At 44.0% G+C, this 22,453-nt stretch overlaps 3 protein-coding genes and 2 non-coding genes across 12 annotated transcripts in view; 2 read left to right on the plus strand and 3 right to left on the minus strand.

The window, feature by feature from the left end:
• Positions 1 to 6,978, plus strand: part of SRR (serine racemase) — a 19,686-nt gene extending 12,708 nt beyond the window's left edge. For all 3 annotated transcript variants that reach the window (XM_004746843.3, XM_004746844.3, XM_004746845.3), the window contains exons 2-8: positions 1,195 to 1,366; positions 3,077 to 3,203; positions 3,398 to 3,501; positions 5,378 to 5,497; positions 5,624 to 5,698; positions 6,187 to 6,396; positions 6,763 to 6,978. In XM_004746843.3, coding sequence (XP_004746900.1) covers positions 1,199 to 1,366; positions 3,077 to 3,203; positions 3,398 to 3,501; positions 5,378 to 5,497; positions 5,624 to 5,698; positions 6,187 to 6,396; positions 6,763 to 6,978 — 1,020 coding nt within the window. In that variant the 5' untranslated portion in view covers positions 1,195 to 1,198. The remainder of the gene's footprint in view (positions 1 to 1,194; positions 1,367 to 3,076; positions 3,204 to 3,397; positions 3,502 to 5,377; positions 5,498 to 5,623; positions 5,699 to 6,186; positions 6,397 to 6,762) is intronic.
• On the minus strand, positions 5,730 to 18,219 carry TSR1 (TSR1 ribosome maturation factor). Its single transcript, XM_004746846.3, has 15 exons — positions 18,066 to 18,219; positions 17,779 to 17,882; positions 17,221 to 17,440; positions 16,969 to 17,103; positions 16,179 to 16,603; positions 15,259 to 15,418; positions 14,394 to 14,548; positions 13,517 to 13,713; positions 11,630 to 11,792; positions 10,788 to 10,898; positions 9,740 to 9,872; positions 8,304 to 8,420; positions 7,826 to 7,966; positions 7,647 to 7,721; positions 5,730 to 7,518 (listed from the first exon to the last, which is right to left on the minus strand). Exons 1-15 carry the CDS (start codon positions 18,160 to 18,162, stop codon positions 7,340 to 7,342), a joined length of 2,412 nt encoding a protein of 803 aa, XP_004746903.1. The 5' UTR covers positions 18,163 to 18,219; the 3' UTR covers positions 5,730 to 7,339.
• On the minus strand, positions 9,511 to 9,605 carry LOC123389245. The gene has a single exon (XR_006603837.1). It is a non-coding gene; the product is annotated as a small nucleolar RNA SNORD91 family (small nucleolar RNA).
• On the minus strand, positions 10,548 to 10,639 carry LOC123389246. The gene has a single exon (XR_006603838.1). It is a non-coding gene; the product is annotated as a small nucleolar RNA SNORD91 family (small nucleolar RNA).
• An 877-nt stretch (positions 18,220 to 19,096) lies between the features above and the next one.
• The window catches only part of SGSM2 (small G protein signaling modulator 2), a 36,431-nt gene continuing 33,074 nt past the window's right edge, over positions 19,097 to 22,453 (plus strand). For 2 of the 6 annotated variants that reach the window (XM_013053483.2, XM_004746837.3), the window contains exon 1: positions 19,101 to 19,470. In XM_013053483.2, the coding sequence (XP_012908937.1) occupies positions 19,414 to 19,470 (57 nt within the window). In that variant the 5' untranslated portion in view covers positions 19,101 to 19,413. Of the gene's footprint in view, positions 19,471 to 22,453 lie in introns of all 6 variants that reach the window. The other 4 variants (XR_006603767.1, XM_013053484.2, XM_013053485.2 and 1 more) reach the window with 4 other exon arrangements.

A 22,453-nucleotide genomic window follows, 5' to 3' on the forward strand; every position in this document is an offset into this window, starting at 1 on the left:
CCACCCAGGTGCCCCCAAAAATAAATAAGTATTTATTTTTAAAAAATATTTTATTTATTTATTTGACAGAGACACAGTGAGAGAGGGAACACAAGCTGGGGGAGTGGGGGAGGGAGAAGCAGGCTTCCTGCCAAACAGGGAATCCAACGCAGGACTGGATTCCAGACTCCGGGATCATGACCTGAGCCAAAGGCAACTGCTCAACGACTGAGCCACCCAGGTGCCCCAAATAATTTTTTTGAATAAAAAATTTTAATAGATTTTGAACCCACTTCATTCAAGCTTCACAAAAATGATGAAAAAGTCGAGACCAGTAACAGTGCTTGGATGGTAAAGGATGGTATGAGTGAGGGGTAAGCCTTAAGCCTTTCCTATAAAGCTTCACCAGGGGGAAAAAACCTTTTTTTTTAAATTTATTTTTTTTAAGATTTTTATTTATTTATCAGAGAGAGAGAGGGGGAGAGAGCAAGCACAGGCAAACAGAATGGCAGGCAGAGGGAGAAGCAGGGTCCCCACTGAGCAGAGAGCCCGATGCTGGACTCGATCCCAGGACCCTGAGATCATGACCTGAGCCGAAGGCAGAGGCTTTAACCCACTGAGCCACCCAGGTGCCCCTAAAAGATATATTTTTAAAAGAGGGTGATGGAGGGGCCCCTGGGTGGCTCAGTGGGTTAAAGCCACTGAGCTTTATATATATATATATATATATATATATATATATATATATATTTTTTTTTTTTTTTTTTAGAGCAACTTAAGATTCACAGCAAGAGGGGCACCTGGGTGGCTCAGTGGGTTAAAGCCCTGCATCGGGCTCTCTGCCCAGTGGGGAGCCTGCTTCCTCCTCTGCTTGCCTGCCTCTCTGCCTACTTGTGATCTCATCTGTCAAATAAATAAATAAAATCTTAAAAGAAAAAAAGAGATTCACATCAAGATTGATGGGTAGTTGAAGAGACTTCCCATATATCTCACACACACACCCCAAAAGCAGAGCCTCCCCCATTATCAACATCCCCCATCAGAATGGAATTGTTACAATTGAACCTGCATTATGTGTCATTAGCAAAGTCCATGTTTTATATTATGGTTCACTCTTGTACATTCTGTGGGTCTGTTAGCCATTTTCAAATCTTTTCATTAAACATATTGTTTTGGGCTTTGCTTTGACCCCTTTTTTTTATTCCTGGGTTTCAGAACCATGTGTGCTCAGTACTGCATCTCTTTTGCTGATGTTGAAAAAGCTCATGTCAACATTCAAGATTTTATTCACCTCACACCAGTGCTAACAAGTTTCATTTTCAATCAAGTAACAGGGCGCAATCTTTTCTTCAAATGTGAACTCTTCCAGAAAACTGGATCTTTTAAGGTAATGATGCCCTTTGATAATATATCATGTATCTTTTCAAATCCCTTTCCCATACACATTTATTTGATCCTCCTGACCACCCAGTGAGGTAGGTAAACTATTTTTATAGCTGAAGAAAGGGTTGTAGAAGTTTTCCTTCGATAAAGTACTGGCCACTTAGCAATATGGTGTTGATAACCCACTTTTACATAATCTCAAAATTTCTTATAATTGGGGTGATGATGTAATTTACTGTCCAAACTAGGACATAGTTGAGAATGAAAGGGGCACCTTGTGATTAAACTCAGACAATAGACATTAACCTTAATTATTGCAAGGCAACACGGGCAAGAGTGATCACCCTGTATACAACCAAGTTGTGTCAACTTGCTATTCATTGATACCTTATTATGAATGTAAAAGATCTAAATCTAGCTATCCCCTTATTCTAGGAAATATGTCAGAGCCTTTCCTTTGCATAAAGATAGACTTCTGGGGGTACCTGGCTTGCTGTAAGAAAAGCATGCAACTCTTGATTTTGAGGTTTGAGCCCTACATTGGGTGTAGAGATTACTTACATAGATACTTTAAAAGGTAAAAGACTTCTGTGTTGATTCAGTGCGGTTAATTTCTGTTAGTTGAGTTTTAAGATCCTTTCAGGTATAAATCTCAATGTTGCATTTAGCACTATGCCTGATAGGTACTAGTACCTGTTAAGTGGTAATTTTAGGACTACATTTCCTCACCCATTAATGAGAACTTTTTTTTTTTTTTTTAAGATTTTATTTATTTGTCAGAGAGAGAGAGAGAGGGAACATAGGTGGGGGAGCTGCAGGCAGAGGGAAAAGCATGCTAGGCTCCCCACTGAGCAAGGAGCCTGATGCAGGGCTAGACCCCAGGACACTGGAATCATGACTTAGCTGAAGGCAGACGCTTAACTGACTGAGCCACCCAGGCATCCCTAATGAGAACATTTATATTAAACTCTCCATTCTCTTTTGCCCTTTGCTTCTGCCATGGTTTATTTTTTTCATTCATCACACATCACATACTTATTTTAACTAACTATACTAGGCATACACACACACAGTCTTGTACTATTAGTTACACTTGCAGGACAGGCCAGTCAACAAACAGGTTAATGACAAGTAACTTGAGAGAGACAAATAAAATACAATGGAATGAAATGCCTAATTTTGCATGGGAGATCAAAGAAGTTGAACCGATGATGTTTCATCCAAATTTTATAGGATGAGTACTTTTAGCCAGATCAGGGAGTGAAGGAAAAGAACTATATGTAGATGTACCAGCATGCTGGGAGGTACAGGGGTGTGAGCTAACTTGTAGGAGGGAAACGAATTTAGGATGGCTACAACAGTGACAGAAGCAGTATGTTTTAGAAAGACTGCAACTTGTAAGGAATTTGTATTTAGAAAATAGGTAGTCAGTAAAAAGAGAACATTTTTAAAAGGTCACTTTCATAATCTAGTGGAAATATTGAGAATGATCCCTGGGCAGGATTAGTTGAGGTTTGATAACATGCAAGTTGAGAAATGAGGCTTCACCAAGGTAGTGGCAAAAACGCAGGAGATATTTCAGAGGTACAATCAAGATTTTGTGATAGAATGGATGTGCGGTGTTAGGAAGAGAATATCTAGGAAAGTTCCTTGGTGTTTTGAAAAGAAACTTTTAAATCAAATCAAATACATGGTTTCACCATCCCTTTTCCAGATTCGTGGTGCCCTTAATGCAGTCAAAGGCTTGACTCCTGCCACCTCGGAAGAGAAGCCCAAAGCCGTGGTTACTCACAGCAGTGGAAACCATGGCCAGGCTCTCGCCTATGCTGCTAAATTAGAAGGTACTTGACTAACTTCTCAGGGTACTGTGTAGGATCATCCGAGAAGAGTGGAAAAGTATTCTTAATCAGTGAGATTGGTGACTACCGTGGGAAGGTTATTTCCAGGTTCCTATCTCATTATAAGCAAATTAAACATAAGTTTCTATTCTAAATTCTCCTGGTTTGTACTAACTAAACATGTTTCTTCCTCCCAGGAATTCCTGCTTATATTGTGGTGCCCGAAACAGCTCCCAATTGTAAAAAATTGGCAATACAAGCCTATGGAGCCTCCATAGTGTACAGTGAACAGAGTGATGAGGTAAGGAGAAAGCAGTGTTCAGTGTCAGCTTACCAACTTTCACCATCAAATGAAACTTCTTTCTAGCCTACTGGCTGTTTCTTCTGTGTTCCTCTTCACCTTTCAACGCTAGCATGCTCAACCCTTTCTCTACCTATGCTCACTCTGATGAGATCATTCATCTCATAGTTTAACATATCCCCTATACTCTGGGGTGCCTGCGTGGCTCTGTCAGTTGGGTGACCAACTCTTGGTTTAGGCTCAGGTCATGGTCTCAGGGTTGTGGGATTGAGCCCTGTGTGGGGCTCTGTACTTGGGAGGGAGTCTGCTTCTATCTCTCTCTCCCTCTGCTCTCGCTCTCTCTCAAAAAACAAACAAACAAACAAACAAAAAACACTTTAAAAAATATCTGGAGAAAAAAAAGTCTGTATTCTAACTCCAGTCCTGACCTTTGCCCTTAACCCAGACTTTTATCTCCAATGATTCCCTGATGATATTCCCACTTGGAATGTCTTAAAAGGCAACTTAAACTTATCATGTCTAAAACCAAACTCCTGATCTTCCTCCCCACTGCTGCTCCTCGTCTTCTCCTTCTTAGTAAATGGCAACTTTTATCCTTCTAGTTGCTCAAAATAAATGAAGTCACCTTCGAGAGTTCTCCCACACCCTACATCCAAATCTTGGTCCTACTTCCAAATCATTTCCATTACCCAGGGACCCTGGCTGGCTCAGCTGGAAGAGTATGCAACTCAATCTCAAGGTTGTGAGTTCAGGCCCCATATTGGATGTAGATAAACTTTAAATAAACTTTAAAAAAATAACAATTTCTGTTATCCAACTACTTCTAACAGGCTTTACCATCAACACCCTGATTCAAATGAACGTGTTTTCACCTAGGTACAGTAGCTTAAGTGGTCTCCCTCCTTCCACCCTTGCACTATCCATTTAATATGTTAAAACTTGTTTCGTTAGCTGAAAACCCTCCAATGGTTTCCCATCTTATACACACTGGTAACCAAAATTCTTGCAATCACTTAAGGCCTGGATGAACTGGCCCATTTCAGTCTTTCCCACTATTACTGTCCCACCAAATATTTCACACCAACCATACTAACCTAGCCTTTTCTCAGAAAAGCCAAGCACTACTACTTTGTGGTCTTTGCATTTGCTATTATTCTCCCTCTAGAATATTCTGCAGATCTACAGCACTTGTTCAATCCTATTAAAAATATCACATTACTCGGGGCGCCTGGGTGGCTCAGTGGGTTAAGCCACTGCCTTCGGCTCAGGTCATGATCTCAGGGTCCTGGGATCGAGTCCCGCATCGGGCTCTCTGCTCAGCGGGGAGCCTGCTTCTCTCTCTCTCTGACTGCCTCTCTGCCTACCTGTGATCTGTCAAATAAATAAATAAAATCTTAAAAAAAAAATCACATTACTCAAGACCCTTCCTAAGCATCCCCTATAAAACAGACTATTCTCCATAGCATTTAGACATATTACTTATATGCCACCCCTCTGCATATTAGAATGTAACTCCACTGAGCAGACACTAGTTTGTTCAGTTATATCCCCAGTCCCCAGTAAGTCTGAAAAAAGGATGGCCAATAAAGTGTTAAATTACTAAATCAAACTTGTTTGGAAACTTTATTTTTAAAGATTTTATTTATTTGACAGAGAGAGAGAAGAATCACAAGTAGGCAGAGAGGCAGACAGGCAGAGAGAGAGGAGGACGCAGGCTCTCTGCTGAGTAGAAAGCCTGATGCGGGACTCAATCCCAAGACCCTGGGAACATGACCCAAGCAGAAGGCAGAGGCTTTAACCCACTAAGCCACCCAGGCACCCTTGTTGGGAACTTCTAAATACAAATCAAATATATTAATTTAATGTACTCTTTCAGTCCAGAGAAAATGTTACCAGAAGAATTATGGAAGAAACAGAAGGCATCATGGTACATCCCAACCAGGAGCCTGCAGTGATAGCTGGGCAAGGGACAATTGCCATGGAAGTACTAAACCAGGTAAGAGCTGTTAATTCTTGTTTAGCCACCGATAAAGCTAATGTTAGGCTGTCTATAATTATTTTATACACATATAAAACTGGTTATTAATAGACCTATTTATACTTTATATTCTTTTCACTAAAGGTACCCTTGGTAGATGCACTGGTGGTACCTGTAGGAGGAGGAGGAATGGTTGCTGGAATAGCAATTACAGTTAAGGTAAGAAAATAGCTTCTTAAGGACTCCCTGCTTCAGGCCTAGATAATTTTATTTTACATTGTAGTACACTGTGGATACTTGGCTCAACATTCCCCCAAATTGCTGTTCTTTCCCACCAACCCTTGGCACTTGAAATGGAAGGCTCTTCTCTGCCTCACTACCCTGCCGTTCTTCATCAGTAACAACTTCACAAGGCAAAGCAGTCCTGAGTGGCATCCTCACAGTCCTTTCCCTGAATCCCATTTCAACAACCCACTATCCAAGTCAAGGGCCACTCTTTTCCCTAGTTACCAGGAGAACTAGATGTGATTTAAGCAACTAAAGGCTATTAGGCATACAACTTAAATGCTTGAAGGTCTATTTTTATTACATCAATCAAGGGAAAGGCTCTTGAACAGAAATGAGTTACCTGTATTGCCTACTTCACTACAGGTATGCAAGCAAAATGCTGTGGCTAGTTTTAAAATGTCTAATATTCCTTTTCCTAGGCTCTGAGACCTAGTGTGAAGGTATATGCTGCTGAACCCTTGAATGCAGATGACTGCTACCAGTCCAAGCTGAAAGGGGAACTGACTCCCAATCCCTATCCTCCAGAAACCATAGCAGATGGTGTCAAATCCAGCATTGGCTTAAACACCTGGCCTATTATAAGGGACCTTGTCGATGATGTCTTCACAGTCACAGAGGAAGAAATTAAGGTGAGGCTCTGATAGGAAAGGAAAATACGAAAGAATGGAGCAAATTCTTAGGCAATAGAGTCTTCTACTGTTTTGAGTAGCAACTTAATCCCTGGGGACTTGACTAGATGACTTCATGACATGGGAGGTGCCCCAGATGTATTAAGAAAACCTGCTCAACAGTAGAAACAGTTAGGATGGGAAAAAAGCCCTGTCCTTCATTGGTGAGTATATATATATATATATATATATATATATATACAGGTCAAGAAGAAAAATTTAGATTGGGCATATAACCCCACCTGACCTTTAATTGTAAAGGTCAACCAACTAGGCTCTTTCTCCTTTTCTCATTTCACTAATTCTTACTCCCTTCCATACCAACAGTATGCAACCCAGCTGGTGTGGGAGAGGATGAAACTGCTTATTGAACCTACAGCTGGTGTTGCAGTGGCCGCTGTCCTGTCTCAGCATTTTCAAACAGTTTCCCCAGAAGTAAAGAACATTTGTATTGTACTCAGTGGTGGAAATGTAGACCTAACCTCCCTAACTTGGGTGAAGCAGGCTGAAAGGCCAGCTCCTTATCAATCTGTTTCTGTTTAGTTTATGCAAAAGAGATGGGATTCAGTATCTCTAGTCACTTGGAAATTTTGTTTCCTAGTTACTCTAACTTCTTATATTCCTCTCTTAAACAACTTTCAAGTTCCTAATGGAGAGTGGATGTTTCAGTAACAGTTGTTTCTTTTCTTTCTTTCTTTCTTTTTTTTTTTTTTAACTAAGTAGCAAGGGTAAAATATCCATAGTTTACTGAGATACCTTGTCAAGGCCAAGAAAAGCCTTTTGCAAAAAGGCAGTAGACCTCTAGGCTAAAGTAGAAAACACAAACTTTGCCTAATTACAGCCTGTAGGTTCCCATTCCTGGAGTGTTCACTAGTAACAATGAAACAGAATCCCAATGAATCCATTACTCCATGTCCATTTCAGGCACTGCTAAAGAAATCTCCTTTTTCATCCACGGTACTGGTTCTGGTACATATGGATCATAAGTCCACTTGGGGAAAACTCGTTTATAGAGGTTCATCAGTACTGTGTCCTGAGATTTTAGCTTCCCATCAAAACTGCACTTCATGTGGCCATGAGTACCTAGAAAGGAAACAGCCAAGTTGGTCACACTAAAATAGAAAATTTTAAAGCGGTAGTCTTCTAACCCAATAGTCATTTAGTAGCACTGGGAAAACCTGGGCAAGGCACCAAATCCCACAGTTTCTTACCCAAAGGTTCCTTGATGTGTCCCCTGCGGCCCCACTTTGTTCTCAGTTCCACTGGTTTAAACCATAACACATCCTCTTAGAATGAAACACACAGAAGACCAAGATGAAACATATACCCACAAAATGTAAACTCAGCCCTCACTCCACAAAGGCAATCTGATCCCATCCTTTACACCTACCTCTGTTGAAGAACATGTAACGCACTACTGCCATCTTAGTAAAAATTTTGAAAGGATGACCGCTCAAAACAATTCTCTTGATGACCATTCTGTCTGGATCCACTGACAATAGATAGCCTGTGGCAATGAGGCTGTGCATTCCTAATGAGCAAAAGCAGAGAAGCCAAAGCCTTCATTTATTGCTCCAGTCCATTTAAAGACCTAAACAAACTCTTAGAGAAATCTTACACCAGGGTACCCCAGAACCTACCCTAAATATAACAGTCTGAGCAGCATCTACCAATTAGCTATGCTTTGTTAGCAAGATAAAACCCTATTTGTCCTCCTTGCCTCAGACCACTGTGAGGGTAAGACTGGGATATTTCAAAAACTATCATTACTTTCTTCATACCGAATGGCTCTTAAATCTAAATATAGAAAATAGTTTTAAACCTACAAAGGACCTACAGGCCTGTTCACCTCAGTGAACTTAACTTACCGTTGCTATTCTGTTTGAAAAGCAGCACAGATGCAGGAGGAAACGTGATTGGGCCATACACTGTCACCACCAAGGCCACATCAGCAGTCAGGAATCTCTGAAATTTATGTTTATCCGCTACCATAAAAGGGGTTAAAAAAGAAAAACCCAAAACATTTTGAGAAACCATAGGTAATCCAGCAACCTGTGAAAAGCTGTATCACTGCAACTCTTAAACCTAAGGCAACTTATGTTTCTTTACCCGGCTAGTTCTCACAGTATTTTCCTACCTCAATACAACTGAAAGATACAATTCTTTTGTTCAGAGTGATTTTTCAACTGGATGCAGAATCTTGGAGCTTGGACTATATTCGGGGTTTGAAAAAGTTCTCCAGGTGATTGATATTTATCACCCCTACCTCATTTGAGAAACAAGACTTTATAGAAAATATCTCCACTAAATCAACAGCTCTTAGTTTTGGGCCAGGATTGGCTAATATTTTCCATAAAGGGCCAGATAATAGTAAATATTTCAGGCTTATGGCCATACAGTTTCTGTTCCAACTACTGTTCAACAGTGCCACAGAAAAAATAGCCACAGACAATACTTTAAAAAAAAAAAAAAAAAAAAGCGTAACCCCCCCCTCCAAAACCCACAACTATGTTCAACAAAATTTTATTTAACAAAAACAAGAGGTGGGGCAGATTTGGCCTAAGGGCCATGCTGTGCTAATCTCTGATTCTGAGACCTACTTAAGTTTTTGCTTTTACCTTCACTGAAACCTTACCCCCTTCTTAGTACTGAAGTTATAGGGAAATAAAATATTTTAAGGGAAAGAGAGGTCTATCCCTCATTTAGTTAGCATGGCTAGGAAAAACAAAAATTATCCAGAGCACCCATTAATATTGCCTTCATCATCTTCCTCCAGCTATTGCTGAAAGTTGAATGTGTGTAGGTGATGTTCAGAAGCCTCCAAGTTAGTGCAAAGTATATTCCCACTCCTAATGCGTAGGAGTATAGTCATTTTACTCTAAAAGTGCCCCTGGTCACCATTCTTCAACATCTAGTCTCAGTATCTCAGATGCCAGCCACATACCCAACTGTGGGCCACCCTCAGCCTTCACCCACACTGCCATAGACCACCAGATACCAAGGGTTCTACACTTTGACACACCATTTTATAGAGCCACTGACTCCCATTAAAAACCACTTTGCAACCAATACTCATGGCAGAGAAGCCTCAGCACCACACAGAGGTTGCATCACTGGGATGCTTCAGACAGGTTCAGACATTGTGAATTAAAACATCATTGGCTCCTAGACCAGAGTACTGAAAATATCACTAACCCAGAAACCTAGAGTTTGAAACTGCATTCTGTGTGCCCCCACTACAAATCATAGTCCCCCAGAAGACATTAAGATGGACAAGAACCCAGAAGCTTCCCCACTGCCTTACCTGAAGTGTGCTGAGAGAATAAAGGTGAGGCTCGGAAGCGCCTGAACCCACAGTGGAAGATGAGCTCCTCTTTGGCTTTCACAGGTTCAGTGTGGCCAGAGTGCCGGCTCACCACCATATTCAGTACTGACATCTGGGAACCGCATAAGAAAATCAGACCTTCATATCTAAAATAGAGAAGCCTTGAGCGGCTGGGTGGCTCAGGTGGTTAAGCAACTGCCTTTGGCTCAGGTCATGATCCCGGAATCCTGGGATCTAGTCCCAAAACGGGCTCCCAACTCCATGGCGAGTCTGCTTTTCCCTCTAACCTTCTCCTCTCTCATGCTCTCTCTCACTCTCTCAAATAATTAAGTAAAATCTTTCAAATAGAGCAGCCTTAATTGAAAGAAGGTGAACCAAACTAGCAGGTTCAGATTCCCTTTAATACTTATCTATGGAAAAGTATAGCTAACAAAACGTTGTTCACCTTTTATATTTACCAGCAACTGGTATTCAAGTCAAACACAAGCTGGTTTTTAGAGCCTTTCTCATATCCTTCCGTATGAGCTAACCTTCTGGTGTCCAACTACAAAAGCTCAACATCTGCCACAAAATCAGATCAAGTTATTCACTCACCACATGCCTTAAAACCACACTCATTCAAGACCCTTCCCTCAACTCTCAGACTGACCACGGGCCAAAAGCTCTCACATCCACACCAACACACATGGCTACTGGCCACCATGATAAAAGAGATCTACGCAATGGCATCACCCCCAGCCCCGTTAAGGCTGCCAACCCTTGGTTAAAATCTGATCTGATGAGCATACTTAAGAGAAGTCTCAGAACACAGAGACTGCATCACTGAGATGCTTCAGACAGGTTCAGACATGTTGGGTAACACCATCATTGACTTCTCTATCATATTCTCTTGATTTCTAATCCTAAAGGAGATTTTTCACATCCCAATGAGCAAAATGTCAGTCACATAAAATTTTAGACTGTCATACAATACAAAGCTGGTTGGAAAGTTTCATAACTCCCCATTTCCCACAAGACACTAACTCACCTTCTGTTCATGAGGTAGTAAAGAAAATGCAATCAAGGGTGCTCCTCGCTTAAAGTACTCATACACTGAGACAGGGACTTTAGAGACATGAAGTGTGACATACCAGCCAACCTGCCAGAAGAAAGCAGAAAATAATCATGCAGTTACCCTTAATGTCTCAATAATGATGAAGCATTTCTCCAAATATGTTAAAAGTCATTTAGTCTACTTTTTTAAAAAATTATTTATTTGTTTGACAGATTACAAGTAGGCAGAGAGGCAGGCAGAGAGAGAGAGAGAGAGAGAGAGAGAGAGAGGAGGAAACAGGCTCCCCGCTGAGCAGGGAGCCCAATGTGGGGCTCGATCCCAGGACCCACCAAGGTGCCCCCATTTGATCTATTCTTTTTTTTTTTTTTTTTTAAAGATTTTATTTATTTATTTGACAGAGAGAAATCACAAGTAGATGGAGAGGCAGGCAGAGAGAGAGGGGAAGCAGGCTCTCTGCTGAGCAGAGAGCCCGATGCGGGACTCGATCCCAGGACTCTGAGATCATGACCTGAGCCGAAGGCAGCGGCTTAACCCACTGAGCCACTCAGGCGCCCCCATTTAATCTATTCTTAAAGCCTATCCTCACCCTTCAAAATTGCCTTTCACAGATGCCTCAACTACCCAGATTAAACTTTTTCACAGTTACCATCTGAAACCTCTTTGTTCTCAATGTTAATCTTACCAGTGACTCAGTGGCTCCTTTAATTCAACTATGGGCAGCACAAATCTAAGGTACTCACGCCAAGAGGAATAATGGATGGGGCACCCCAGCAAATAAAAGCACATTATAGGGATGGGCAAAGGAAGGCAGATACCTCAGCTCCTTCAACCTCTTTTCCCTCAATTTCTTTAAAAATGCGTTTCCTAGTATTAGTGAAGTTCTGAAACTGAAAGATCCGAGCATAATCTTGAGGAAGGTTTTCCTTAGGATCCCATGGAGATGTCCGGAAGCTCTTGAGGCCTCTGTATTTCTGAAATCTAGATATAGAAGATTTTAGAGAATAGTCAAATTTATACGGTACTACTTACTTTTTCACTCAAGTCACTTCTAAAATAGCTAAGGTTTTAGTTTAAAAACAACAACAACAGGGGCGCCTGGGTGGCTCAGTGGGTTAAGCCGCTGCCTTCGGCTCAGGTCATGATCTCAGGGTCCTGGGATCGAGTCCCACATCGGGCTCTCTGCTCAGCAGGGAGCCTGCTTCCCGCTCTCTCTCTCTCTCTCTCTCTGCCAGTCTCTCTACCTACCTGTGATCTCTCTCTGTCAAATAAATAAATAAAAATCTTTAAAAAAAAAAAAAAAAAAAAAAAAAAAAAAAAAAAAAAAACAACAACACAAAAAACCTTGGGCACCTGGGTGACTCAGTGGATTAAGCCTCTGCCTTCAGCTCAGGTCATGACCCCAAGGTCCTGGGATCAAGCCCTGCACCGGGCTCTCTGCTCAGCAGGAAGCCTGCTTTCTCCTCTCTCTGCCTGTCTCTCTGCCTACTTCTGCTCTCTGTCAAAGAAATAGAAATCTTAAAAAAAAAAACAAAACACAAAAAACCTTTACCACTGTCACTCAAGATAACCTAATTAACCTAAAACCACATTTCATTTTAAAAAGATTTTATTTATTTATTTGACAGAGAGAGACACAGCCAGAGAGGGAACACAAGCAGGGGGAATGGGAGAGGGAAAAGTAGGCTTCCTGCTGGTCAGGCAACCTAATGCAGGACTCTGAGATCATGACCTGAACCAAAGGCAGACTCAACCACTGAGCCACCCAGTTGCCCCTAAAATCACAATTCAAAACAGCTTCTTAACAGGGGTGCCTGGGTGGCACAGTCAGTTAAGGGTCCAACTCTTGGTTTTGGTTTGGGTCAGAATCACAGGGTCCTGGCACTGAGCCCCGTGTCAGGCTGTACGTTTAGCATGGAGTTGACTGGGATTCTCTCTTTCCTTCTGGCCCTCCTATCCATATGATCTCTCAGATAAATAAAATCTTAAAAGAGGGGCGCCTGGGTGGCTCAGTGGGAAGTCTCTGCCTTGGGCTCAGGTCCTGATCCCAGGGTCCTGGGATTAAGCCCCGAATTGGGCTCTCTGCTTAGTGGGAAGCCTGCTTCCTCCTCTCTCTCTCTTTGCCTACTTGTGATCTCTGTCAAATAAATAAAATCTTTTAAAAAAATTAAAAAATAAAAAAAAATAAAATCTTTATAAAGAGAACAAAACAAAAAATAGCTTCTAACAAATATATCAGACCCAAGCCCCAGTTCCTCACTGACAAAGTCATTTCAGTGGCTCCTTTAGGGAGCAGCTCTTTCATCTGGCAAACAGATGATAAAAGTCTTACCTCCCTAACACCCACTATAAACTCTCTGGGTTTAGTCACTCACCTCCAGAACAGACAATGATCAATGCTTTTATGCCTGCCCAAACTCCCCCACATCTGCAGATATTTTATACTTTTAGTCTTAGCTCCTACAGAGAAGCATTTGCTGATTCACCTTAGTATTTCTCTTTCATTAAAGTACTGTAACATTGTTAGTCTGTACCACACAGTCTAGAACTTGATTATATATTACTGTTTCTTGTATGTGCATCTTACTCTCACCCTTCAGGAGCAGGGACAATGTGTTTTTTTTCTTTTGCATCACAATGACATAGTTTTCTGAGCCACATAAATTTCAAATAAAAACATACTGATTTTAGACTTCTTGACTAACCGAATTCTTGCAGCCACATCACGGGGAGTATCTACTTCATCTGGAAACATCTCTTGCAGTCTTTCTTGTTTATATTTCTCCAACATTTTTTCCTCAGCCTCATCATTCACATTCTCATCATATAGATCATCACGCACAGACTCTCCCACAGTCATAGTTTCATATTCCTCCTCCTCTTCCTTTTCACTGCCCTCATCCTGTAGAATAAAGATTACAGTTTCATACTTGTCTCTACATTACAGGCACTGAACTAGAAATAAAATAACTTGGGGGCACCTGGGTGGCTCAGTCACTTAAGTGCCTGCCTTCAGCTCAGGTTGTGATCCTGAAGGCCCCACATGGAGCTCCTCATTGGGCTCCCTGCTTAGTGTACAGTCTGCTTCTCCCTCTGCCCCTCACCCCACTCATGCTCTAATAATTATATAAAATCTTTTCTTTTTTTAAAACAGATTTAAGTTATTTATTTGACAGAGAGAGATCAAAAGTAGGCAGAGAGGCAGGCGGAGGGGGAAGCAGGCTCCCTGCTGAGCGGAGAGCCCATTCGGGGGCTCAATCCCAGGACCCTGAGATCATGACCTGAGCAGAAGGCAGAGGCTTAACTCAGTGAACCATCCAGGCACCCCAAATATGTAAAAATCTAAAAAAGAAAGAAAGAAAGAAAGAAAGAAAGAAAGAAGTAAAATAATTTTTACTAGACACCCAGTCCAAACCAACATCAATTCTAACAGAGATTAAAAAATAAATTTTCATTTCTGGCAGTTACAAGTCATTCCTAGGAACTAATCACACACACACACCTCCCAAGGTCAGGACTGCACTTTGCCTTGCATATGGGACCCTACACAGAAGTGAGTGGCCCGAGGGTCCATTTCTTTACCTGAGATTCCTCTTCAATAAAATCCTCATGTTCCATATCATCAGATTCATCTTCCCCACCACTTTCACCATCCTCATCCAAAATCCATTCAGCTTGGTAACTGGATGTCCCTTTGGGAACTTTCTTTACCAACCTGGGACTTTTCTTCAAGAAGTCTGTAAAAGCCCAAATAAGCTAAATTATACGCCTCCTTTCTGCTACTAGGGTATTCTCACCTAAGCAAGATACTAGATATTGCTACCGACACCAGAAATTCCAACAGACTCTATGAATAGAACAGACTACTTCCAAATTTAATTTGGCTGACTCAAAACTAGCAATACTTAAAAAAAAAAAAAAAAAAAAAAAGTAAAAAAGAAAAGAGAGAGAACTAGCAATACTACACAGCTAAATAACTGCAACAAATTAAAGTTGTTTATCTGTTTGCTAAGAAACAATAATACAAGGGTCGCCTGGGTGGCTCAGTCGTTAAGCATCTGCCTTCAGCTCAGGCCATGGTCCTGGGGTCCTGGGATTGAGCCCCATATCGGGCTCTGCTCGGCGGGAAGCCTGCTTCTCCCTCCCCCCCTCCCCCTGCCTGTGTTCCCTCTCTCACTGTCTCTCTCTCTGTGTCAAATACATGAATAAAATCTTGAAAAAAAAAAGAAAAGAAAAGAAAAGAAAAACAGTAATACAAGTAATTTTGAAAAACAGAGCAACGCTGTGTCCAATGTTTGCTTGGTGCAAACATACAGCCTTTAGAGCTAAAAAGAGAAAAACTGACCTCCAAATAAATCCTCATCCCGCTCTACCCTAACTGTGAGCAGCTAGAGAAAATCCGCAATTCCAAGCAAGATGAATTACAAACAAGTTTGCCAATACCAACCATTTGCCTCATTCAGCTCCTCCTCTGTGGGCCAGGTCTGCTCCCCCTCCATTGGATCTGGGATAACCTCTGTTTGCAAAGACTCTTGTTTATCAGGGTCTGCCTTCATTAGGACCTTAAGGTCTTCCTCCATATCAGCTACAGCATCTGGAGTGCAAATCTAAAAATGAAAATAGTTGACTCCAATCAGACATTACCCAAAAACCTACCAAATCTAACATAGTAACCAGAAAGATCCAAAAATAATATAGTTCTCAAGTAAAAAAATGAAACAGACTGAAAGAGAAAGCCAAAATTTGTCCAATGTTTCAAACATTCAATTTCCTAGCATTTTAGGTCTATTCTCCTTGCTTTTGAGGCCTTTCACAATTTGGTCTCACTCCTATCTATTTATTACATGCTTACCCCCTTCAAGCTGATTCTTCAGAGTTCAAAGAAACCCTCTGATCTGTCACTGTGCCTAGGTTCATGTTGTTTCTATATTCTTCGATACTGTTTCATCTCTGTTCAACTCACAAATCCCATTCATCCCTCTCAACACCTGGCTCAAGTCTGATTTCTTCTATGAAGCTTGCTAGTCTACTTTCTCAACTTCCACAGCAGGTCTATAGCTTAACCACACTTTTTCAATCCTTATTTCACAGTTGTTTGCCTTTCTTTTCTATCCAATTAAGCAGCCCAAGGAGAAAGACCACATCTTGTATGTCTTGTATAAACTCAAAGCCAAATGCTGTGCAAGGCACCTATTATAAGTGCTAGATAAATACGTGATATGTTAACATGTTCATAGTGGACAACTGCCTTATTTCATACTAGCAGTCACCTCCAGAGATCAGTATAGTTCTCTGACATTAGTTCACATCCTACACCAGGTTACACATGAATCTACAATATAAAATCTTTAAGAACATCAGTCTTACCTCCATTGCCATGCTTGGGTCCTTTTGGGATTTGATCACTCTAGGATTTAAAGGGAAAGGGTCCAGAGGGGCATCTATCTGTTTCATCTGGAAATCACCCTGTCCAATGATATGCAACAAGCTATTTACATTCAGAGCCTGCCCACGAACATAGCCTGAGATTTTCAAAGTGCCCACCAAGTTATTTTCTTCACTCGGCACAAAGTCAGCAGCATGAGCAAACAGGTATGCCCGTCTATCTCGAAAGGCAAGATGCCGTTGCTTTTGGTTAGCCAACTGCCGGAGCAGCATATCTGCCTCCTGTTGAGTGTCTAACAGGAGAAGTTTGTCATCAGGAAAACGCTTCTCTACTGTTTTAGTTAGCTTCCTTCTGCCATCTATTTGTTTCCTTGGTGGGAGGCCAGAAACACCCTGGACAGCTAGTGCTGTGAACAAGAGAGAAAGAGCTTTGTTACCTGTTGTTTTACTACATGTAAATCACCCCACCCCCGTAATTCACAAACAGTTCAGTTGTGAGCCCAGAGATCACTGAGAAACCCAACACTCAACTACCCTAAAAAGTTTTTATAGTCAAACAAAAGGCAGTCCAGAAACAAAAAGGGAACTTGATAGATAATTTCTAAGGGATGGACCAAATTTAGGCCATACATGTACAACCCACCATCAGGCAAATACAACCCACCAGCTATACTATTATATCATATTGGACATAATGCCTGGCAAATTATAGGTGCCTAAGAAATGCCAATTCACTTCCCTCCTTTGCCTCTAATACTACCACCTCACTTACCATACGTGGGAAGGCCCTGAGCAAAGAGGCAGGAAAGGCAGTAATCCCCAGTGCTGTCCCAGCCTTCTAGTGGATCAAGGAGGAAAAGGATGGTATCCGCGACTTTGGCCATGTCTAAAACAGTGTGCAGATCTCCTGGACATATAAAACAAAGTTGGTGGGAAGCACTGTTTGACACCAGCACATTATACTATTAAGAATATTACCACTACTCAAAACAAAACAAGAGAAGATACAGTTGTATGCTCTAACCTGGCCTTGCAGATGTGAAAAACCACCGATGTTTCAAGCGGGGGCATAACAGCATAAAGCTATGGGTGCTTCCCCATTCATTCAAGTGTACTGTTCCGGTGTCCTTATCCTGAAGCAACCGAAAGGCCTCTGGCAGGGAAATCCTGTCATGCAGGGGCACCACCAGTACCTGATGAGGAGGACCATCCTTGCAGCCCAGCTGTCTCTTCTCTGCCAGAACCTAATAGAATGAATCGATGTATTGCCTTTCCCACAGTATGCAGTCAAATGCTCTACCACTGAGCTATACCCCCGCCTTTCACACAGTATGGATGCCCCTTCCTCACCCCAGACTCCCCACTCCCAGCCACCGCATTTTCCTTGTAAAAAAGCACGTATGCCTGGAGAGTGGGCCGGAACTCGGACCAAGGCAAAGAATGCCTTAGCGTGCGCATAGATCTGCACGCCTGACACGTGATATCCCCAGCCCCCTCCAAGGGTCATATTTTTTAGTTCGAGGCATTATCCGCCTAGAACGCTTGTGAAGTCACACCACTCCCCAATCCTTGCTCCTCTCACCGCCTCCTTCTTCTGCTTTCGGAGTTGGCTCGCGCGATGCCTCTGGTCCACTCTGCTGAGCTCTTTCCTCACCTTTTTGCTTAGGGTTTTCAGCGCTAGACGACCTAGAATAAGATCAGTAAGTGATCTTGTGCAAGGTACCAGAGGGTCAAAAAAGAGGACCCTCTCCGCCAACTTTAGGGCCTCGGCGCGGGGTCCAGGCCACACGTAGGAGCTCAATCTGGACATAAAGCAAAGCAGTTAATATAGACTAAACAGCCCTTCTTCCTCCAACCCTATCTTCTCACCCTTGCCGTCCCGCTGCGCGGATCCCCGACCCCGATGGCGCCCGCCCTTATGAGCTTTATTCTGCTGCTTCAGCGGCCCAGAACGGTGAGCCGCCATGCCGCCACTCACGTGTACCCAGTCAGCACTAGTTCCGGGCCGGACCAAGCGCTTCCGGTCCCCCTCAGGGCAGTCATCCCCGTGGCGGGGCGGGGCTCACCATTTCCTCTCGCGAGAGTTTTCCCAACCAGGCTCGGAGTGTCTGACGCTCGCGTTAGTGCAAAACCGCCGAGTTAACTTTTCCCGGACCGCGGTTTGCGGCTGGGAACCTTGAAAAATCGCATGTAGATTCGAGGTTGGGGCTCTAGGTCCTGGAGGGATTTTTTGCTACATGTATTTTCATTTTTTGCGTTATCAAGTTGTATCACTTAGGAAGCTGTTGAAGTTTCTCCATTCGTGCGAAAGAGGGCTAAGACCCTTCTCTCACCTAGATTTTTGCACGTAGCTCCTCAGTTTGCAGAAGCAGCAACATCAGGTGTTATAATTTTGAGCCACCCTTTCTTTCTCTTCGGGGACTCAAGGCTACAAGGCAAATAGCGTGGCAGGCACTTCTCTCACCTTCACGGGTTCCGTACAAGTTCCCGCTGATCTCAGTTATTCCAATCTGCGTCCCCACCTTTCACACAGCTTCAGGAAGGACGGGACAGAGAGGGAGAGCTGGCCTTGACACTCGAGCCCTCCGGGGGATTTAGAGGAAAGAGGGAGCTCTGGCCTTTCAGCCAGAATAACGCTGGCTTCCCCGTAGTCGTACTCGAGGCGCGAGGGACCCCGGTCCTCCCCGTCGGGAAGACGAGGGAGTAGAAATCCAAGCGCGTCTAGCTGGGTTAAGGCCAGCTCCGATGTGAGCAACTTTCCCGCAGCCATTGGGTCCGGGACACGCCAACCACTCAGCGAAGGGCTGCGCGGAACTGGCTGCAGGCGCTCACAATGCGAGTTCGCACCTTCGGGGCGGGTGCCAGCGCGTTGCCATGACAGCGGCACGCGAGGCGCGCGCCCGGGGGCCCGCCACCCCCAGGCGCGCGCGGCCTCCCCCCCGCCCCGACCCCCCCACTCCTGGTTGCAGAGCGCACCCCCCGCCCCCGGCTGTGGGAAGGGGCCGGGCCAGCCTCCTGACGTCTGTGCGGGGTTTGAAGATGGCTGCGGAGCCCAGCACCGGGCAGTGGCTGCGGCGGCGGCGGCGGGCTGGAAGCGCGGCAGGCGGGGGCTCCGCCTAGCGCGTGGGGCGCTGAGCAGAGAGGCGCGGAGGCGACGAGGGCGCGCGGGGGGCTTGGGGGGGCAGCTTGGCGTCGCCTCCCCGCCACCCGCCGCACCATGGGCAGCGCGGAGGACGCAGTCAAAGAGAAACTGCTGTGGAACGTGAAAAAGGAGGTAAAGTCGGGGCAAGGACCCCTTGGGGCTCGCGTCCCTGCCCGCGGGCCCGGGACTGGGGGGCCTCGAGAAGGTTCTCGCTTCCCCCTCCCGGGCGCGAGCGCTCACGGCCTGGTGCCCGGCGGGGGCGGGGTCCTGGACTGGCTGCGGCTCCCGCCTTTCTCCCGGATATGGGGACAGCACCCCTCGGTCCGAGGGGCCAGGGCGGCGCTCCGGCGCTTGTTTGCTCCGCTATCCCGCAGTTCCCCGCCCTGTGACGGCAACAGCCCTGGGAGACCAAGGTCGGGGGAGGGGCGGCGGCGATTTCTTGGAGAGGTGGTACTGACCATTCATTGCCGGTGCCGCCTGGAGAGGGGGCGGGGCCCCGCGGAGCCCCGGCAGAACGCTAAGCGGGTGGTTTGGGGGCTTAGCTCTGGTTTGCCCAAACCCAATTCAGGGATCCCTCTGGGAAGTGAGTCGCGGCTTCGGGAGGGTTCGTCCCACACCTCACTGCTTCTCACTCCACGCCCACCTCCCTACCCGGAGACCACGGGGGGCGGGGGCGGGTTGAGAATGGTTTTTATGGCTCGGATTTTTTGCCCGCTTGAGGACTCCCCACCCCGACACCAAATGTCAGGAAGAAGGGAGTCCTCCCCTCTACTACTGTCTTTTACGTTGGCGCTGCCCTAAAGCCCATTTCAATTTCATTGTGTTGGTGTGGGGGGGGTAGCCATATGAATGACTCACCGAGTATGAGAGCTGGGGAGCTCAAACCTGCAGCGTGAATTAGAATGGATTAGGCCTCTGGAACCATGAACTCCCCACCTACCTTTGTGGCTGTCTTCTACCAGAGGTGCAGTCTCCATGAGGGCAGGAAACCCATCTGTTTTGTCCTGTTCTGTGTCCAGGACCTGGCACACAGTAGGCCTTCAATGAGTATTTGGTAAATATCTTGGAGACTGCAAGATGGTGGGCATTCATAACCTTGGAATACTCTGAACCTAGCTCTGTGTGATTGAATAAGTTACCTAACCTTTTTGAGTTTTAATTTCTTCATGTCTGAAAGAAGGATGTGTACTTCATATCTAAAAGTTTACCATATTGGCTCCTTTACTCTTTCCTAGAGTTTCAGGATTAGAGAAGACTCTGGGTTCTCAAACTTCTGGAAGGCTCTGGATGGTTCTCCTGCATTAACTATGGCCTGTCCACTGTGCCCTAACATTTATTTGTTCCCCTGTCTCTTGTTTGAAGAAGAATAGTTGAAACCATCACCTTTTCGAGCTCTGTGTGAGAAGCTCCCTCATGACTTTCCTGTGGAGTGGCCAAGAAAGTATTTTAGGCCAGGAGTATTATCAGATCAGCATTCAAATCCCAGCCCTGGTCTCCCTAAGGAAAAGGGAAATCCCAGTTCTCAGGTTATCCTAAGGAAACAAGCAATCTAGTGACAGAGACTCATGTGAACAATATAAACAAGAACAAAAAGCTAACCTTGCCCAAACTATGGACATATGTGCTAGGATTGTTGGTGTGATCCAAATTTAGAGTTGATCAGTGTTTAGGAAAGATTTCTGAGAAGACCGTGATTCTTTTTTCAATACTTAGAAGGCTCTTTTTTTTTTTTTTTTTAAGATTTTATTTATTTATTTGACAGACAGAGATTACAAGTAGGCAGTCAGAGAGAGGAGGAAGCAGGCTCCCTGATGAGCAGAGAGCCCGATGTGGGGCTCTGATCCCAGGACCCTGGGATCATGACCTGAGCTGAAGGCAGAGGCTTTAACCCATTGAGCCACCCAGGAGCCCCTAGAAGGCTCTTTGTACTACTCCAAGAATGATCCCTAAACAAATATGAGAAAAATCCAAAATATGTCACAGCTATGTGTATTACCTGACAAAGTTTAACCTTCTCTCAATTCTTAGTTCCTTTCTGCCTTCAGCAGCTGATTTAGAGGGAAACATATCCTTTCCTCCTCTGTGAGTAGAAACATTGGGGGAAAATTTTAGGCAAGGCTGGTCTCTCAACACAAAACCTCTGGTGTAATTCTTGAGTAATCTGTAAGTTCTTCAAACCCCAAAATCTGCCCTTCCCTCCTGTTTCAGATGCCTGCAGGTTGTTTGAGCTGTGACTTAATGCTCTGTTTAATACAAACGCTCCTTGGGAAGAAATCTAGGAAACTTTTAGCAGTTTAGAGTGCAGGATCAATCTGATTTCCCTCTACCTCACCGCTAATCATTAGCAGTTTCCAGTAGAGAGAAGCTTCCAGGTCCTTCCTCCCTCCTCCCCAGGCTTTAGAAGCTTTTCCATTCTCCAAACTATACAGTCCTAGGTGAGGACCTTGGGAATGAAGTCAGCATCGAACACTGCATGCCTTGTCCAAAGAATGGCAAAGACACACTGCCCAGAGCTTACTTGATCTGTAAGATTTTATACTGGGATTGAGGTAATCCATCCCTCTAATCTCCTGTATTAGTAGCTGTCTTTTGGCAGGTTCCACCAGGACATCAAAAGTGCTTGACTTAAGTGTTGGGAGCAACTAAAACCTCATACATTGCTGATGGGAGTGTAAGTTTGTATAACTACTTTGGAGAACTGTTTAGCAAAATCTAGCAAAGTAGAATATAGGTATCAAATGCCTTGTCTAGAAATATAAATCCAAAGAAATGAGCACCTATGTTCAATAACAGATGTATCTGTAATGTTCATGGCAGCGCTGTTCATGTTAGCCCCAAATTTAAAACTACCCACATGTCAGTCAATTGCAGTGTAATTGTGGTAACACAACAGAGAATGAATGCATACAACATACATACATACAACATGAACACATCTTACAGTCATACCAGAGAGCAGAAGAAACCCAGTCACAAAACACTACACACTGATTTCATCTATAAAAAGTATAAAAAAAACTTACAAAAGGGCTCTATGATGTAAGAAGTCAGGATAAGCAGATATCCTTGATGGTAGTGACTGGAAGGAAGTATGACATTGGTGGGTGCTTGGGGG

The sequence above is a fragment of the Mustela putorius genome, unplaced genomic scaffold, assembly GCF_011764305.1.
Source record: "Mustela putorius furo isolate JIRA1106 unplaced genomic scaffold, ASM1176430v1.1 tig00003962_pilon_pilon_pilon, whole genome shotgun sequence".
Classification (NCBI taxonomy): Eukaryota; Metazoa; Chordata; class Mammalia; order Carnivora; family Mustelidae; genus Mustela; species Mustela putorius.

What these genes read in the sequence shown, in the direction of transcription:
- TSR1 (XM_004746846.3), bottom strand. Translation starts at nt 18,162, where the DNA reads ATGGCGGCTCACCGTTCTGGGCCGCTGAAGCAGCAGAATAAAGCTCAT. An exon ending in CGCGCAGCGGGACGGCAAGG is followed by an intron (nt 17,883 to 18,065) that starts GTGAGAAGATAG and finishes ATCTTATTCTAG; the next exon opens with GTCGTCTAGCGCTGAAAACC. An exon ending in GGAGCTGAATGAGGCAAATG is followed by an intron (nt 14,549 to 15,258) that starts GTTGGTATTGGC and finishes GGGCTTTTACAG; the next exon opens with ACTTCTTGAAGAAAAGTCCC.